Source organism: Physcomitrium patens, chromosome 13, assembly GCF_059467195.1.
Source record: "Physcomitrium patens ecotype Gransden chromosome 13, ASM5946719v1, whole genome shotgun sequence".
Taxonomy (NCBI): Eukaryota; Viridiplantae; Streptophyta; class Bryopsida; order Funariales; family Funariaceae; genus Physcomitrium; species Physcomitrium patens.
In genome coordinates, this window is record NC_143422.1 from 2,101,162 (window position 1) to 2,122,230 (window position 21,069).

The 21,069-nt window shown below is 28.3% G+C and overlaps 1 protein-coding gene across 1 annotated transcript; it reads left to right on the forward strand.

Annotated features, from left to right (window-relative positions):
* Positions 1-17,381: 17,381 nt before the first annotated feature.
* Positions 17,382-19,684, forward strand: LOC112290791 (uncharacterized). Its single transcript, XM_024537474.3, has one exon. The coding sequence runs from the start codon at positions 17,630-17,632 to the stop codon at positions 19,586-19,588; it is 1,959 nt and encodes a 652-aa protein (XP_024393242.1). The 5' UTR covers positions 17,382-17,629; the 3' UTR covers positions 19,589-19,684.
* Positions 19,685-21,069: the final 1,385 nt, after the last annotated feature.

A 21,069-nucleotide genomic window follows, 5' to 3' on the forward strand; every position in this document is an offset into this window, starting at 1 on the left:
TTATTTTTTTAAATAATTATCACAATTAAGATGTAAAATACTATATTAAGAATTATTATAAAAGATAATTGTGATCCTTATAATGGCCTATTTTTGTTTTATATTATTTTCAAAAACCAAGGCTTTGGAAAATTAATGTATCTTCATAAAGTGCAAGATCTTGATAAGACTTTTGAAAGTAGATGTATAGATTTAAAAATCTTATCAATCTTTTTAAATTTGAAACAATGATTCATACCCAAGGGAAAAAAAAATACCTTGTTATCTTGTTATTGTTGATTATTTTATTAACTTATTAACTTAAATTAACTTAAAGACTAGTAAAATACTACTACATGATGCACATTTAAATTTATAAGAAAGAAATAAGAAAAATAAAAGATAAAACATAAAAAAGACAAGTTATTTTTGAATTGTTTAACAAAGCATTTTCTTAAAAGTATCCACTTCTAAAATCTGTATTATTTATTTATTTTTTGAAATAAAAAAATTCAGTAACTCCAAAAATTGTTGAAAATTACCTTAAGGCCAATCTACAAGAAGAAAAGTATGCTACAAGCATCTTCTACAAGAAAACATTTCAAATTAATTTCTCTCTTTGATACTCAAAAGCCACTTATTGTGTGCAGTTATAGAAATTAGGCAAGTTTAAATATGAATTTTGAAGGAAAAAAATTGATTATTTAATTAAAAAACTTATCAGAAATTTTATACTATTTTTGGTACTAAAAGATAAGAAAATTCATAAATGCAATCTATTTATTGATAAATAAAACTTAATTTGTTATCTTTGATTGCAAAAAAATTGGAGTTTTTTGATATTTTTTTGTTTTTATTTTTATAAAATAAAAAAATATTTATAATATGAAATATATATAATTAAAAAAATATTATTAAGGAAATTTTTAAATTTTAAACATATCTAAAACCTTTAAATGAATTTTTTAAATGGTTGATTGAAATCTCTAACTAAATAGACGCTAAGATTTTTATTTTTTATTTTTTTTTGTAGAGCTTTCAATATTTTATTTTTTCAATAAGAAAAGAAAAATGAATAATAACCGTGTAACTTTTTAAAATAATACTATCTTCTAATTGTGATGAATAGTATATATGACACAATACATACCATGAGGATAGACCAATCCAAAAATTATGGTTCTTCATTTAATAACCCATATAGATTTTATTTGAATGAAGGTCAAAAGTAGATAAAAATTCAATGAGTAAAATGTAGCAATAATAATGCTTGTGTAATACTCTTTTTTTTTTATTTTTCAAAACATAATAAGCTTGTGTTAAATGTGTTGAATGTTCTATATATGTGTACCAAAAGCTATAACTTAACCAATTCTTAACTAAGATACTAAAAGTGCCCTCTCTTCTTTGGCTTCCTACACATTTTGTTTGCAATAAATGGTGTTCATCATTTTTCATAACTTATTTTATTTTTATAACATGGTATTAAAGCTGGATGAACATTAATATAGATAAAAATTTATTAAACAAATTTTGGATGAAAAGATTGGATGTTTTTATTGGATGAAAATTTGAATGATTTGTATGTTGTTAGAGCTTCGTCACTAGTGAAGTTGCTAGAGTTACTAGAGCTGCCAGAATTGCTAGAGTTATTGGAGCTACCAAAGTTGCTAGAGTTATTGGAGCTACCAAAGTTGCTAGAGCTATTGGAGCTGTTAGAGCTATCAGAGCTACCGCAGTTGTTGGAGCCATTGGAGCTAGAATTTGATTCCATTAGAAGCTGATTTTAATTTAATCAAATTTTATTTATTTTTGGTAGTGAAAATAAATTTATTTTATGCTAATATAGCTTAATAGTACTACTCTTCAAATATTGTACTTTCTAAATTATTTTTTAATTATTCTCTTATAGTTATTTATTCCTATTGAATTAATTGTATTTGGCAATAGTATCTTCAATGGATCATTGCATTGATCAATTAAATAAAAAAAACTATGGCATATGTATATTTTTTATGATATATTTGATGTGCATCCATAAGCTCTATATGCATGTAGATGGAATATTAAAATATTCTATGAATATTGATGGAAAATTAAAATGAGAATCAAATGAAGTACAAGCACAAACATTGATTGCACTTAATGTTAAGCCTTTGCAATTGTCTCACATATGCAAATGCAATACTGTAAAAGAAATGTGGGATATATTGGCTAAGATCCACAAGCCCTCGAGAGTCATTATCGATATGTACTTAATGAAGAAATTGTATAATCTTTGATATGTGGATGGAGAATCCATGGAAATTTTCTTTGAAGAGATTTTTGATCTTAGGGATCAATATATTAAAGTTGGTAGTGAAATAGATAAACAAAGTATAGTATTTCTTATACTTATGACATTACTAGAATCTTGAGATTTATTTGTTTAGTCAATTGCATTGAGAAAAAGAAAAGAGATTGCGGAAGAAGTAATGCAATCTATTCTTTTTGAAGAGGAGATATGAAGGAAGGAAAAGACTAATTCTCTATTTTCCACTTTAGTAGTGCATGTAAGAGAAAAATAAGTGTAAAAGAAGCACCATCTACAACAAAAAAAAATAAATCTAGAAGTACTTGTAAGGCTTATGGAAAAAAAGGGCATTGACGAGGTGATGTAGAGTGTCCTAAAATAAATAGCAATGGTATATTAAATGCTAGAATTGTTGTTGTTCTTTAAGCTTAAGAGGCATCATTTAATTCAAAAAAATTGATTGCATCATTGTCTCAATTATAATATTATGTGCGCATTGGTAGTGCAATAGATATATACATTCTAGGAGATAAGAATAAACTTCTCAACTTCAATGAAAATGTGACTATTCAACTTCAAGTCTATGATGGTGGCATTAACAAATCATGAAACTTAAGTAAGATGTATTTTATAGTTTTAGATTCCATAAGAAAATGCATTCGTGTGGTTGTCAAGGATGTCCATTGGATTCTTTGAGCATATGATACTTTATTATCAGTTGCAATTTTATGCAAGAAAGGTTACAAATTCAATTCGGATGTCAATGGAGTTGATTGGATTCTTTCTCATGTAACTTACTCTCATATGATATGCTAGTAAATAAAGCTTATCTTATGCCCTGTGAAATTGAAGAAGTTGCCAAAATTTTGATTTCATCTATTTTTAATTGTACACTTATTAAATGACATCAAGCATTAGCACATGCTTCAATACATACAATATGGGAGGTAAAGCGGATGAATTATGTTGAAGGATTAGAAATCAAGAGAGAGAAGGATAAAATACCAATTTATAAGTCATAGATTGTTAGCAAGGCCCATAGACAACATTTTTCATACAAGCATAAGTATGCCAATGATATTTTGGATGTGATAATATCTGATCTTAATTATTCGAATACAACTAGCTTTGGTGGTATTAAATGGTTAGGTGTATGAATTGATGAACATTTTGGCTATTGTAGCCTTGTATTTCTTTAAACTAAGGACCAAGTACATGTTGCTTATAAGACTTAAAAAGTAGAGGCACAAAGAAGAACTAGAAAAAAGATAAAAACTTTTTTCATTAATCAAGGCATTGAATTTTTGAATAGTTAGCTTGATTCTCACTTTAAAGCTAAAGATATTTGGTACATAACTACTCCTACATATATATATATAAATTTTTTAGTATGGCACAACATATGATGTGGACTATTTTTGAAGGAGTACAAACTCTTCTAGACAATGTTAAGCTAGATCGTCAATATTTGGCATTTACAGTAAAATTTGTGACATGAACTTACAATCACCTTTTACTTGCAAGACTTGGTGGTAAGACACCATATGAAGTTTTTTACAATAAAAAACCTTCCCTTCAAAATATTCATTGCTTTAGTTTTTTTGTTTGGTATCACATATCAAAGAAAAAATATCAAAAATTCAATTCAAAGGCAAGGAAAGATATTTTTGTTGAATATTTAGAAATAGCAAAAAGATATGAAATTTTTCTACCTAAAAAAAAGAAGATGATCATTAATCGAGATCATTTTTTTCAATAATAAAGATAAGTTACCTGGAGATTTATTAATCTTTCAAGAAAAAATTAGAAAATAGATGGATCATAGAAACAATCTTCATTTGCTAGATTTTCAGCATCTAAGAGAACTAGAAATATTCCAACATTAAGCTCCAAGATTACATGTGTATGATGGATTGGATAGAAAAATAGCTGAAGAAGAAGTAAATCTTATACCAACAAATGTAATAGAATTCCATTAACGAGAATATGAAGCAATCACTCAAGCTTTACCACCAAATCGTCGTTATGTATGTAGCATTGAGCCAAAAAATATTATAAGTGGAAATAGGATATATCACATGCCTTGAAAAAAAGATAACAATTTTATTTGAAGAAATTATGACTTGTTAATTGAAATAATGGATGTAATTCATGTTAATAAATATGCAAAATCAAAGACTATTGAACAAGCCATAAATTCATTTTTTTGCAAAGAGTGGAATTGTGACATGAAGAAAAAATTGAATTTTTTGAAAGATCACAGTACATGGGAATTTTATTTTTATCCAATGGTACAAAGGTTGTAGATTTAAAATAGATTTTTAAGAAATAGCTTACTAGCAATGGCTCTATTGAATGTTTTAAAGCACAATTAGTTACAAAAGATATTATCCAAGTAAAAGATCTTGATTATCAAGAAAATTTTGCACTAGTTGCTTTTCTTGCAATAATTTGCATATTTATTGCAATTTCTGCTATCTTTTATTAAAATATGTTGCAACTTGATATTGTTTCAACTTATTTAAATGGTGAATTTAAAGAAGAAAATATTTATGTAAAGATTTCAAAAGTTTTAGAAATTCTATCAGAATATAAAGGCAAGATATTACAATTGCTGAAGACTTTATATGATTTGATGCAATCTAGATGTAGATGGAATGATAGTTTGGATAAATCTCTATTGAATCTTAGTTGAGAGCGCTCAAAATTAGATCCTTGCTTGTACACAATGTACATTGTGGAACTAGTTCTTGCATTAATCATTTATGTTGATGACATACTTGTTGGTGGCAAGAACTTTGAGATCCTTATCAAATGCAAGGATGAATTGTAAGAGTACTATAAGATGAAAGATCTTGGTGAATCTAGTGATTTTCTTTGCATTGATTTTTTGCAAGATAAAAAAATGGTACTATTAGTTTGAGTCAAACCAAGTATATTTGTTGAAAGTTGGAGGAATTTGGGATGAAGATGCAAAGGCAATTACTACACTAATGGTACAAGATCATGTCACTAAATATGAAAATGATGACTTTTTGGATATAGAGGGTGTCAAGTTTTTTCAAAAGACTTTAGGTTTGATATTGTATCTTAAAAATGACATTGTAATTATTTATCAATACTTTGCTCAATATATGGTATATCCATATGTTTGGAATTGGCAAGGAATCAAACAAATATTTTTTTACTTACAAGAGACAAAATATTTGGTATTACAATATAAAAGAAAAGAAGCAAATTTGTAACTTCTAGGCTATAGCGATGCAGATGGAACAGGTTGTATAGAGACACGCCATTCAATTGGTGATTATGTATTTATATTGAGTAGAAAAATTATTACTTGGTTAAGCAAGAAGCAATCATTAGTTTTTGTCTCATCAACAAAGACAAAGTATGTAACTTTGGCTGCTGCAATAAGCGAGACTTTGTGGCTTTGTAAAGTACTTAGGAATTATCACATTCTTGAGCCAAAAAGGATTTTTATTTATGAAGATAACCAAAATGCCATTGCTATTGCCAAAAATCCAGCTCACCATAGTCATACAAAGCATTAGGATATAGAATGCCATTTTATTAAGCAATGTGTGAAAAAAAGATAAATTAATTTGGAATATTCACAGAGCAAATGGCGGTAGATATTTTCACAAAATCTTTTCTTAGAGATAAGATTCTAGCTTTCAAGGATATATTAAGTCTTATTTTGATAAAGAATTAAGTCCCACTTTCAAAAGAAGTGTGTTGAATGTATTGAATGTTCCATATTATGAGTACCAAAAGTTGTGGCTTAATTAGCTCTTAACTAAGATACAAGAAGTGTCCTCCCTTTTTTGGCTTCTTGTACATTTTATTTGCAATAAATGATATTCATCATTTTTCATAACTTATCTAATTTTTGTAACAACTTGAATATACTAATTTACTTTCCTATGTTTATGTTCTGAAATAATAAATCCACAAGACAAATATTCTCTAATTAGGATATAAACATCTTTCAATTGTTGTAAAAGAATAATTATCAAAGCACAAGTCCACACAAGCAATGTCATTTTTACTACTAACTGTACCTCATACAATCCGACAACATTTACAAGTTTGTTAATCCATCCCATGACTGCAGTAAAATTGAGGTTTTAGACAAAAAAATATTTATTGTGTTAATTTTATGGAATGTGTTGTATCATTGAAAAGCAATCACTTTTGGTGTAGATGTAAGATCAATAAAGTTAGAAAATTCTATTTTGTACTTCAAGCCTTTGCCATAGCAATTCAACCATTCAATTGATAATTGACAGTAGGTAATATCCAGTGAAGCTTTAATATAATATAACAATTCAACCGTGAAGATGAGTTACCAGCAAAGAAGGAAAATACAAATAAAGTATGTAAATTTGTTGTGTCCATCATTTAGGCACCATCGTAATTTCAACAGTGAGAAGCTTGTAGCTATTGTGGATAATTAATTGTTAAGTTTAATAATGAAACTTTAATTTTGTCAAAACGGCCAAGAGAAGAAAATCAAAAGTAGTAAAACAAATCTAGGTTTTAAAACCTGAAAATATAAATTGTAATCTTTATTGTATTAATTGTAAGGTATTAATTGTATGATTCCAATTATAAAAGACATCATACTTCATGTAAATTAGTGCAAACTCTGAATTATCATGTACACCATCAACCTCAAAGTTCTATGACTTAATATGAATATTTAATAAAAATCTCAAATTGCATCTTCAAAATGAGTACAATAGGTTGTATATGAGTACTCTAAAACTTATACAAATGAATTAGCCATGATGAGCATGAGAATCAGTGCATCCAATTTATACTACATTCTAATATAATTCCACAATAAATGTGTTGTATGACATATCGTCTAATACAACCATATTAATTTGTATTGGTTCTGGCCTTAATAAATAAATTTCAAAAAACTTAGCAGATGCTATCATTACTTGACTTGTTTCTCTCCAGTCAAGTTTTCATTTATGACATCTTTCAAATAATCTATTATAATATGCAATGGCTTGAGCAATAAATTATTTCAAAGATTTTACCTTTGGCATTGTCAATAACAAATCTTTGATGTTTTCCTTCAATTCATATGAAAATTGATTGATAAGGGCTTTGTCATTCTAGTCCATGTTGCAAGTGAGGTTTTAGAATTTAATAGCATATATAGTGGCTAACTATAATCCTTGTCATAAAGATATGAGTATTGTCATAAAGATATGAGTATAATTCTTAGAGTATTGATAAGCTTATAAAGATCTAAGATAGTTGCAAATCTATTCTTAATTCCATTGAGAGTAGTATCCATAATCTTTTCTTTTATAGACAAAAAATTAAATTAAAAGAGGATAATCTACAACCTCTAATGTCAAATGAAGCTTTCATGAAAAAAGATAATCCATTATTTTTTAAAGAAAAAATCAATGTTAGAAAATAAGATTATTTCTTTAAAGGTGGATAGTCCACAATCTTTAAAATATAGCAATAAAAATAAAGTAATTCATTCACTTCTAAAATAAGATTAAAATAGTAAGTTAATATTCTTATCAAACTGTCAAAGATATGAATCTCAAATAAAAAAAATCCTTAATATACTCTTATATTACTAAAAGGAACTATAAAGTCATTCAAATATGATATAATATTGAATTAGAATGGCTACTATAAAAAACAAGAAGATTAGAAAGACTTGAAACAAGACTAAGGACTAAAAAGGCTTTGACAAGAGTGAAGAAGGCTTCACTCTTGTTTTCATATATATTCTCTAACTAGGAGCTATGGAGCAATATTCTATAAGAATTCTAACATGTGTTAACTTTACTAGCTACATGTCTTAACTTGCAAGGCAAGTTATCTATATATGTACCACATAATTAACTTTGTTCCATGAGCTATTACATGGAGTTAATTTGTTCCACAAATTACCAATATGTGGTTAATTTGTTAGCTAAGTTTCTAACCTACAAACACATCTAAATTCAAAACTACATCTAGAAGATTTTATGAAATTAATCTATATTTACCTACTTCTATACAATCATATAAGTAACTATTGGAATAAATATATATATTTGTGATATTTTTGTATGCTTATTAATTGCTTGTTGATCAAATTTTAGATAAAGATTTAGTCATGATCCATAATTCAATGAATATTTATTGAAATTCCAAATTACTATAGTAATAATTTGAAATATACTTAGAATTTTCTTGGATTTGTTTAGGATTTGATTAAGATTTGGTCTAAAATTGATTAAGATTTGACTAGGATTTGAATAGAATTTGGTCTTGGATTAGAATTTAAGATTTAATTAAAATTTGATTGGGATTTAGGATCTCATTAGAATTTGGCCTAGGATTAGGATTTAGAATTTTTTTAGAATATGCTTAGAATTTTTTTAGGATTTGATTAAGATTTTTTTAAGATTTTATTAGAATTTATTTAATATTTGATTAATTTTTTTTTAGAATTTAAGTCTTTATTAAGATTTAATTGATCATGATTTAGAATTTCATTAAAGTTTTTTGAGGGCTATATTAGGATTTGATTAAGATTCAATTAAGATTTCTATTTTTGATATTTTTTAAGATTTTTTTAAAATATATATATATATATATATATATATATATATAAGATTAATTTATGATTTCATTATATTTCTTTTGTAAGTTTTTGAGACGTCTTTTGTATTTAATTAAAGATTGATTAGCATTGTTATAATTTAATTGAAGTTTGTATAGGATTCTATTAGAGTTATTAGAGTCATCTTCTTGTAAGTTCTATTTTTTTCCCACAATTGGAGAGCTAGTATATTCTTAAATAGACATCATTTAATACAACAACAGTTCTTCAAGTGCATGCGGCTTCTTTAAGACTTGATATCATACAATAGTTCTATGAATGTAGCAAGTACTTGGATCTTGCTACAATGACCTCCACTGATAACAACTATGCATTTCTATACCAATGAAATATATGGCTTTATTAGTATTTAATTTTTTTCAAGAATAATGATTATTAATTAGTTTCATTTTCATCTTAAGCATAATAAAATCCAAACCAATTGAGCCTCATTTGGTTTCAATCACAGTTTCTTATCTTTTATAGTAGTTGCTAAAAGATCTATATCTTCTCTTATATATTCATGTCTATATCCTATGACATTATTATCTTTAGTAGAAGTAGCATTGTTAACAAAATAGTCAATAAGGATTGTTATATCTTACTTGCTTCCTCTAGAAAATATCCAATTTACATACATTTTTTCATAAAGATTTGTACCTTGACTTGAGTTGCAAAGTCACATCATTTGTAAAGTTGTTGTACACCTACTTAACTAGATTTTATACATTTCTCTTACTAATGTAAGTAGCAACATTATCAAAATAATTGACAAAAATTATTGAACCTCACTTACTTCTTTTAATTATATAAACTTAGATGTAAAAATCTAATTTACCTAGAAAGTAGTCTAATAAAGGTGTAGTGGATTGAATAGATTGGAACATGAGCATAACACATGAAAATAGTTTCTATAAGATTAAGTGGCTACTTCTTGAAGTATTTTGTTTTACATTTTTATTTTTTATTAGCAATGAAAATAGAAAAATTTATTTTATTGATTAAAAATTTAAAAATATATTGTATTAAATAAAAAGATTTAGTTTATAAGTAGAAATTGAATGAAAATAGACTAAGGCTAAATATTTTAAAATACTAATCTCTATTGTATAATAAAAAAAATTTAAAAATTAATTAATTTTTTTAATATTTTATAGTCTCTTATAAATCATATTTTGATATTTTTAATTATATTTAAGTAAATTTATACTTTTATATTAATAAAATATGAAGTGATTAAATACATTGTATTATTTTTTGATTTAAAAAAGGATTTTAATAGTTTAGTAAGAATATATTTAAATTTAGATTAAATAATTATTTATAAGGTATAAATTAATGATTTTAGAATATTTAACTAATTTAGGATGAAATTTCTTTGTAATAAAAGCATTTATATTTTTTGAAAGAAGGATATGTTTGTATTTAAATGGTTATACTATGTGGAAGAATGAACATAGATATAGGTACAAAAAGAGTTTTGAATTGGTGTAGAAAGTAACACTTTGATTATACTTATTTTTATTTTTTTTTTTATTTTTTTTTGTATGATAAAATAGAAATTGTAAGAATAATATTATGAATCAAAGTATTGAGTACTATTTAGTATAGCAAATATAGATATTATTTTTTTGATTAGTAAGTATAGTACATGAAATTTACAAGTTGAAATTTGAAATAAAAAAGGTGTATAGGTGTATAAGTGAAATTGAGTGAAATGGAAAAATAAATCTTATTTATGATATAATTTTTAAGACATTAAAATCAAAAATATTATAGGGTGGTTAAAATCTATTCTTATTAGAATTTGCAACAAAGACTTTTGTTTTAGTTTGGTAGTTATATAAAAGATATAGTTTCTTTGGATTTTTTAAAATTATTTTTGGCCTTTTTATTAAATCAAAAGATATATGTTTTTAAAAAACTTCATATTATGATATTACATTATTACTGTAAAATTATACCTTGATTTAAAAAAATTAATTTGATTTAAAATATTGTTACAATATAGCAAAAGGTTTTTTTCAAAGTATCATTCCTATAAATTTAAAGAAATTATATCTGTTATATTTAATATTATAACAAATAATGAAATAAAAGAGGATGATAAATTTTTAAAGTAGAAATTGATTTGTATAAATAAAAAATAAGATTTTAAGTATTTTAAATTAATAAAGCATCTATTATACAAGTTGTAAGATTTTCTTTACATAAAAAATAGAAAATTTGATGATTTAAAACTATTTTTAGACATAAAAAGGCTTAATAAGTTTCAAAGATACTTACTTTAAATAATTTAGTATATTTCTCATAATAATTATATTTATATTTAGTTATTGAAATAAATATCTTAAATGGTCTTTTATTCATTTTTATTAACTATCAAAATATTGTAAGTATTAGCTACTATACATCCCATGTAATTAGAAGCTACAGGAGAACATTCTATAGGATCTTCAACATGCATCCATTTTACTAGATGCATGTCTAATTTGCATTATAAGTTTCACATGTATGCCATGTGGAAAACTTCTATTTTAAATAGCCAACTTTTTGGATAAGTTTATAACCAACTAATCACCTATAGATACATATAAAGTCAAATTTTTATCTATTTAGCTTCTAAGAAGCTTTTTCATAAGATATTTTTAATTTTTTTACTTCTATTTAATTCTCCTAAATCTAAATATATATATATATATATATATATATATATATACACATTTATAAAAATTATTTTTTTATATTTAAAAACTATGATCTAATAATAAAAAAAACATATTTTATTATTAAAAATCATAGTAACTAACAACTACTACAATAGTCATAAAAACAAAGGTCAATATGTCATATACAAATTATAGAATCTTTAATATAAGTAAGAAGATAAGATCAAGGTCTCATTATTCCTCTAAGATACCATATACACAACTTTTTGAGGCTTAGTGAAGCTCAAATCTTCAACTTCTTAAGTAAGTTATTTATAAGGTAAAATCTAATTAATTAATTAATTAATTTTTACTCTTTATTTTTTAAAACCTTCATAACTTATTTTTAGTAATTCCAAATCACAAATTATTTATATCATAAAAAAGTAAAAGAATTTTCTATAAGTAAATATATATACTTTATAATCTTTTATTTTTTTATTAAAATTTAGGATTTAAGATTTATGATTATATGGATGTATTCAATTTTTTTATCCTTTTATTTTTTATTTTTAACTTGATCTTTATTCTATTTCTTCTCTCTTTCTATTATTTTTGGATCTAAAATTCTAATAATATAAATATTTTTTCTTTAAAAAATTTAATTTATAAGATATATTAATTTTAAATTAGGCTTTATATTTTTGAATACGAATTGATAGAAAGATTTTGAAATTTTTGAATAGAAAAATTAGTCCACTTTTAAATATGTGATTAGATTGCTCTAAAACTATATATTTTTAGATAGTACAAGTTTGACTATTTTGAATTTAAACTTATTTATACTATGACAATAAATTAGGTATCATATAATTATATATTTACTTTATAGTTACAAAATTTTATATTTAGACTACTTTTTAAATATGATATATAACTAAATGACTTAAAAACATATAACTTATCTTATATGTCTATACAATAGATTATATATGGTTATACTAATTTATTGCATGTTTTCTAATAATTTAATGAGCTTCTTTAAAATAATCTTCATAAACTATTCTTTCAATATCCATCATCATTGATCTTTTTCAATATCTTCATATACTATTCTTTCAATATCCATCATCATTGATCTTTTTCAATATCTTCATATACTATTCTTTCAATATCCATCATCATTGATCTATATTTTTATCTACTACCTTATTGCAAAAAAGCCAATATACATTGTAAAAATAATTAAAGATAAGGTGATAATTATTTGAATTATCTTACTTCCAATCAACTTAAAAAAATTGCCTTCTTATATCAAAGCTTACTAATGTGATTTGAAAATTTTTCAGTCTCGTAATTATTAAAGATGACACACTGCACAATTGCTACTTTACTATATTTTTTGTCTAATGAAAATTAATGCATATATATTATAAATAGAAGGTGCATACAAATTTCTTTCATAAATTTATTTTTCTAGCTTTTTTAAATATATTATGATATATTATAAAGACCAAGTTTAGATTTGGAATTAAATGTAACATAATTGTACAAATATTCAGACTTTAGAATTTAAGTTTTAAATTTTTTAGAATTTAAGATTTGAGGTCATATGGATGTCATTGATTTTTTTTATCTTCTTATTTTTTGATTTTGACTTGAAATATCATCCCTCTCTTTAGTTTTATGATCTATAATTCTAATAATATAAATAAATTACTCTATAAGTTCTTAATTTGAAAGATACATCAACTTTGACTTCAACTTTAGGATTCTGATTTTGATTTAATAAGAATTTTAGAAATTTTTGAAAACACTATCAGGTTCATTTAGAAATTGTATATTTTAAATATAGCATTGAATTATTTTAATAATATATAATTTTATAGATGTTGAGAGTTTGGCTATTTTAAATTTTAAGTTGACTTTATAAATGGATACAATTTTGTAAGTTTTAATTTAATCTATCTTTTTATTTTGGAATTCTACAAATCTAATGGTAGACTTAGAATGCTCAACAAGTTTTTCATTTTTTAAATATAGGATCTTTTGCTTGGTATTTTTTTCTATTAATTTATTTTATATTTTACTTTTGAATTGACTTACTTCTTTATTTTTGATGGTTTTAATTCTAATTTTATATTTGATATCTTTAAAAATTCTATAGCTTAGGAGATATAAGATTTGTAAATTTTTTAAATAATCTTTTATATAATATGTAAAAAGAAAAAAAATTATAGACTTATTTATACTATGAAAATAGAATATGTAATTTATATAAAAATATATGTATTTCATAGTTGAAAAATATCATATTTAGATAATCTTACAAATACATTATACATAAAAATGACTTAAAATCATATAACATATGTTCTAAGTTTATCAAATAAATTGTACATGATTATGTCAATTTGCACCATACTTTCTAATGATGGGGCAAGCTCTTCCAATATAATCTTCATATATTTTTTCTCTCTTCTAATATCCACTACCATTGATCTTCTTCAACATCACTCCATCCACACTTCTATCTATCATTCTATTGCAAACAAAAAAAATGTGCACTAAAAAGAAATTCAAAGATAAAGTGATAATTACTTGAACCATCTTATTTCCAACCATCATAAAGAAATTGGTCTTCTTACATTCAAGTTTCTTGAATATATTATAATTAAAACTTATCATGTAGGTTTTTTATTTTTATAAAATTGTGTTTGAAGCAACCTACAACTTGATTCATAGTTCTTAAGTTTTGCTATCTTTAAGAAGATTCATCTTGACTTTTATAGCTAGTATATATAGAAATAAGATTGGTAATAAAATATGTGCACTAAAAAAGACTTTGAAGTAGAAAATATTTTAGATTTAATGCTTCTTGGAAAATATGGAAACATTTAATGTATATAATATCATGATCTTAGAAAAGTCTTTCAATGACCACTGATACTTCTAGAAGTAGATACTATACTTAATAGCATATAAACTGTGTTGTTTGAAGGTAGTTATGAAGGCCTCAATAATAATCAAAAAATGAGATGAACTTGCCTTGATATAGAATAATACTAATGGCTTAGAAAACCAATCAATTACCTTTATATAGAACATAGATAAGAATTTGTTTCTAACACCATTTGATAAATCTTAGACTTCTTCAACCTTTGAAATAACTTAGTCGCTTTTTATAAAACTTATCTATAGAAGGAAAGAAGGGAGGGAGATGGAGAAAGAGGAGAAGAAAGAGAGAAAAAAAAATGAAGAAGAAAAAACTAATATGATAGATGTTTATGTTACTTAAGTAATTAGAAGTAATAGAAATAAATAGAAGTTGTTAGAGCTTGTTAAGTTGATAATATCTTCTTTAAAAAACTTTAAAAAAATTATTTGGGTACAAATTAGATCTTTACATTTCTATAGTTTTTTATGTAACTATTAAAATTTATCCTATTAATATCCTATTTTTAAAAAGTCATATTAGAAAGAAACTACAACTTAATATTTGAGTCACAAATCTCTTGATTTTTAAGGCCTTGGAATTAAAAACAAGATTGCTTTTATTCTTGTCAATGACTTTCTTGCATTTTGTTCTTAATTCAAGTCCTTGATTCTTTATATTGGCAACATCTATTCTAATTTGGTTTTATCTTATATCTATTTTTATTTTTTTCTTATTTTTTCTTTAGTAATATATGTATGAATTGTCTTTCAAAAAATTTGTTTAGATTTATGTCTTTAAAACTTGGTAAACTAATCATCTATCAGTTTTGTATCGAAATATAATTTATAATAGTCTTATATCTTTTAATTTAAATAGCATATTTATTGCTCTTTTATTTTAGATATCTAAAAAATAATTAGGTTAATGAACTTTATAAAAGGATGTTCTTCAAAGATCTTTGTACATAGAAAAAACAAAATGGTATTATAATTTTTTAATTTTTTGATTTGTTGAAATTAATAAGTTTCATTTAGCTGATGTTACTTTAAAAATCAATTGAAAGGTTTAATAAAGAAGATATGATGTAGAATACATTCTTATCATATATAGTATGAATAGTGTTGTTTTAAATATTTTATATGCCAACCTTAAATGGTTGGTTTTACAAAAATTTACGAAGGATATCAAAATTTAATGAAATAAAATAAAATAAATAAATAAATAAAATAAATTTTTTGTATTTGTTATAATTGTTAGAATCATGGTATGAGTTTGCATGCTCAGAATTAAAATAAATGAATAAATAAATGAATAATGATCCATTTTATAACATCTTTTCACTTCTTACTATCTTATTAAAGTTTGTAAAGCATGGATCACATCTCAAATCAAGATGTAAAAGTACCAATCCTTTTCTTAACCTAGACCTTGATTTTTTACATACAAGTGGATAAAAGATGGAACAATAAAATGACGCAAATGAAATAGCTGCAATATATAACTCATACAGACTTTAAATATCTTTAATCCAAAAAATAGACTAAGAAATAGATAAGAACAATGGCATGTACCACAGTTCAAGGATACCCATAAGAGTACAAGGGATGCAATTAGCCCAAGCTGAAATGCTTGATGACGACATCAAACACTTGCTCTGGCAGTCCCCTTAAATGTGTTCTAAAACATCTCCAATAAATGGAGAAATATCAAAAATGGCCCACTAAGATTTTAAATCAACCCACTGTCAGAAGAAGTTGACGAAATCATAAACCTAAACCCTAAACCTCAGAGCCCAGCTACAGAGTCAGAAATCCTCGAAATCCCGCAAAAATAAAATCTGGTTCAAACCTACAGAAATCGCTGCAAAAACGTGCAATCTCAAGGCCAAGCAGGCTAAGGCTTCACGATTGCGAGGTGTCGGGGGTGTGGGCAGCTTGCGATGGATGAGACTAAAGATCAGTAATGCTTTGTCCGTTCGGTTGGAGCTGGAAAACGGTTCCACGAGGATAGATTACAACAACAATGTCGGCTGAATACAAAAAGACTGATTTCGGATGGGCAGCGGTGACACTTGGTACGAAATCATTTAAGCCACAGAAATACATACAAACATGACACGCTCGCTTTCGAGACTGGAGGCACCTGAAACATGAGACAATCACAATCACCTCACCTACAACGGAAGTCGCTAGAAATATTCACCTTAGTATTTTTTTTTCATCGGCAAGAGATCCCGCGATGAGCCTGAGCGAGCCAAAAGACACAATACTACCCAAGTAGCCATTAAAAGAATCATACAAACAGAGCCAGAATGTTACTAAATACAACAGCATTACACCTGTTTCAAGTCTGAAAGCTAGCTGACTTAGATTGACTTAGCAGGATATTGAACTAAAAATTTGTGCGACAAATTGCAACCAAGCAAACACCAGAATGACCTGTCACACAATTCTTTGGTTCAGTAAAACCTTACCAAAAATTCTCAACAAAAGAGGTGAAATCCAGCACTAAATTTATTCAAAGAAGGATCCAGACGCAGCAGAGTCACTGCGGTTGACATTCCAATTGGAATTTGTGCGGAAGCTACTCAATTGTGAGAAAACAGCAAAAGAGGTCTGAACTACAGGACTGAATACAAAATACGAATACGATGACCCCTATACTAGTATACTATTTGTCATTCATCGGAGATGCACATTCGGATGAAAAAGAATGCCCGGGTTGAGCCACCCCCCGATCCGGGTATAAGCTTCCCGCCACATCAGCAATGGAAGTTTGAAGTGTCGAATTCTAGAGCAAAGCAGCACCTTCTAGAATGCAACCGAAGCAACAACCATGTTCTGGAGAGCTCGGACGACAACCACGCAGCTTTCAATTTTCGTTTATATAATTCTGCTTCCCTCCACAAAATCGATCTGTATCTATACTTCTTGCTGAGATTTTTGAACACATTGCAGGTTTTTTTGTTACTAAACGCACTTCGGGGTTGCGGTTTGTTTAGAAATTGTTGTAGTCGAAAGCTAGGGGGGCCCTGTGAATTTGTTCTCGTGCTGACTTAAGCTCGATTTACTGCTGATCTGGGGTTGTGGTCATCAGTTTGAGTGAGGGACAAGGAAGTGTGAAGTATTATTTACGCGAGGATGATGAGAGGAGGATTTTTCGATAACATGTGGGATCCTTACAGCGGTGCGTATAGGTATCCTCGGGTTCAGCCGAGACCGCGGTACAATCGCCCACGAGCTCCCGTTTATAATCAGTACGGTCCTTCGATGGCACCGGAGTACAATTTTGCTCCTGTGGTTGAAGAGCCTATGAGTAGAAAGGCAGCTCGGACAATCCCCGTTTCAGATGGAAATGTTCCTGTAGCTGTGTCGCAGAAAGCTCCGCAAGCAGAGGTTAAGCGAACTGCTGCCCCACAGGCGAGGCGGGTGGTGTCGAGATTTAAGAGTGAGGATACTGCCGCCAAGAAGATTCAGGCCGCGTATCGTGGTTATTCTGTGCGCAAGACTCAGCCTCTCAAACACCTGAGGGAAATTAAGAAGGTCAGGGAAGAGCTCGAGAGTCTTAAGCGGAAGTCCAAAGAGGAAGAACAGAGGAAGAAGCTGTGTAGTGACCCCCAGGAAAGACTGAGGTGGACAGAGGGTATTATGTTGATGTTGCTGCGTTTGGATTCACTACAAGGCGTGCATCCAGAAGTCCGATTCATACGCAAGGGGTTGACGAAGGAGTTGCTGGGCTTCCAAGAGATAATCGATTCGATGACTGTATCTGGAGAGGCGGAAGGTAAACAAGATGATGGCATTTCGGAGAAGCCCGACACTTCTGATACGGTGAAAGAAATGGCAATTGATGGTCTCACAGATTCTACTAATGCAGAAGGTGAAGAGAAAATGGAAGTCGAGGGAAGAATTTCTGATGGATTAACTGGTGTTCGAAATGAAGCAAGCGGTACGGTCACCTTTGAACCCCAACAATCAGTGATGCAAAATATCGAACCTCATGAAGCGAGTGAAGAGGTTGAAAATGAAGCCAACAGGATCAACGTCACTGAGCATCGAACTCCTGGGAAGCATGTACACCAGGTACATTCGGACGATTCTAATAAAATTGACAATTCAGTTATTAAGAATGCTAATGATCAGAGAGAATCCCTTGCTGGAGAGAGCATCATTGAAGGAGTGAAATCTGTTTTGAGACCAAGCTCTATTGAGGCTGATGTTGAGGTTCCAATGGCTGTAGAGGAGGCACAAACCTCAGCGCAAACATTAGCAATGGATTCTCTTGCCCCCGCCATGAAAGATGAGCTTGAAACGATGTTCAATTCCTCCCAATCTGTACCATACACGAATATTGAACGTGTACATCAAGAGCCTTCTTCAGTGGATGACACTGTCACAACGTCGCCTTCAAGTGGCATTACCCTGGAACCAATGTCGAAGGGTTCTTTAGTCGCTCCTGCTAATCACAATGATGATGGGAAGCTGTTGGATCCGGTTGACGACGTGGATGCAGATAAAGAAGCGGAGAAGCTGCCAGGTGAAGCAGAAAACCTATCACCGAATGAAACGGAAAATGCTATTCATGAGGCTAATCCCGAGGACTGTGAATCCCTGAAAGGAGAGGGTGTTACAGGATCTTCGGCTCCAGGTGATGAGTGGAAATTGATTCCGCTCATCAATCAATCCATGTCCCTAGAAACACAATGTGTCGAGAATTCGGAAGTAGGACAGCCACAGGTCTCAACTGCTGACGATGGTACCCCCTTGTCAGAACGTGAGCTGTTGCTACAGCTGTTGGAGGAAAACCGAAAACTCAAGGATGTTGTCGGAAAAGTGTTGCATTGGGGTAAACAGCAGAACGATGTTATTCACAGCTTAGCTACCCGAATTGAACAATTAGAGAGATCTCAACTTCAATCAAACCTGTTGGAAGGAGAAAAATACAAGACCAGGAAAAGAATAAGTAATGATGCATCATATGTTGGCGATAGAGACAGACCTCGTCGAAAGGCAGAGAGAGGTGGCAGGAGGAATACCAGGCATCTTAATTATGGCAATTTAGAAGAATGGCCCTCTGCTGAATCAGATGAATTCTTTTAGGTTTCATAAGCCAGATTTCGTAGATGCCCACAATGTATATAACCATATGCATATTAACATGCAAATTATACATGATCTCATTGGTTTTCATTCTAACCAGTAGGTTCCTTGTGAGTTCGTATCAGGTTCTGAATCTCGAGTATGTTGTAAGCTATCTGACTGCTCATTGTCGATGAAAATCATTTACTGGACTGGGCAATGCTGTTTCAAACTGAACTTGCCTGTCTGGGAGTGGATTACATAAACCGTTAGCTTCTTGAGTAGTTCCATCTTCGTTGCTCATATGTATCTTCATAACAGATCTCTTGGTCTGGGACGCTTTGGTTCGTGGTGTATCACCCTGCTGTAACGCTTTCCGAGAATTCTATGAAGGCAAATTTGTTCAAAGAGCATCGAACTTGGTATGTAGGATAGGAGATAGAGAAATTCAGTGCGATTGCAGATGGCGTCTAGAAGACTGCGCAGCAGAAAGTTCAATCCATCTTCTGCTTAAACCAACCCGGCGCGAAGGCCTGTGGTGCAGGAGTGGAAATGCTTCAATATCAGGAAAGAAGACAATGCTGTAATTTCTCCTGCAGATTCTGCCTTATGGAAACGACCTTTGGATTCTGTGTTGCTTCATTTCTCTTATTCGACGCTGCCCATGTCATCGATAGGCCACATCGTGTTGCTTAGTTAAGCTGAAAAACTTACTCACTGAGTGCTTTTTACTTCAACATCCAGCTCACCAATTGCAGCCGTGTAAACGTGAAACACATATATATTGAAAAACTATCTTCATATAAACGAGCAGACTTGTAAACGTGACACACACACACACACACACACACATATATATATATATATATATTTTCCAAAGAAGAATCACTGTCTGGACGAACAGACAAAATTCGGGTTGTATATAAATAGAACACATGGCTATTACTAGACTTGTATAATAGAGCAACTTTTACTGCCCTCGCAATAACTACATCCAAATCTTTAAAAAAACTTTTGAATGTCGAACAAAGAACATCAATAGATGAAGATTGAATGGATGCTAACTATATTTTGTTCTATGTAGTTACATACATATGCATGTACTTAGATATACAAATAAAATAGTTTGTTTTGTATAAATAAAATAGTTATTTTTGGATAAATAAACTTTTAAAAGAAATTCACACGTAAAATTAACCTTTTGTAGCATTCTTAAATATAAAAAAAATCTTTTAGTTCATTCTTTCTTTCTGATGTCTCTTACTATTAGTGATCAAGTCATGAAAAATATAATAGTGATTATGAATTTGATTACCTATGCTTAATTAACTAAAAAAATAATTAATCACAATTGTAAAAATTCTGATTATCATCATCCTAGATCTTTTGAGTTCCTCTCTCCAAAAAAAAATGATATTTTTAGATTTCAATAGATATTGACCATTTTAAATACTTGGATTTTTTTTTACAGGGTACTAAAAATTTCAAAGATTCATACACTA

Excerpts from the sequence above, each read along its gene's own strand:
- LOC112290791 (XM_024537474.3), top strand. The coding sequence starts at position 17,630 with ATGATGAGAGGAGGATTTTTCGATAACATGTGGGATCCTTACAGCGGT.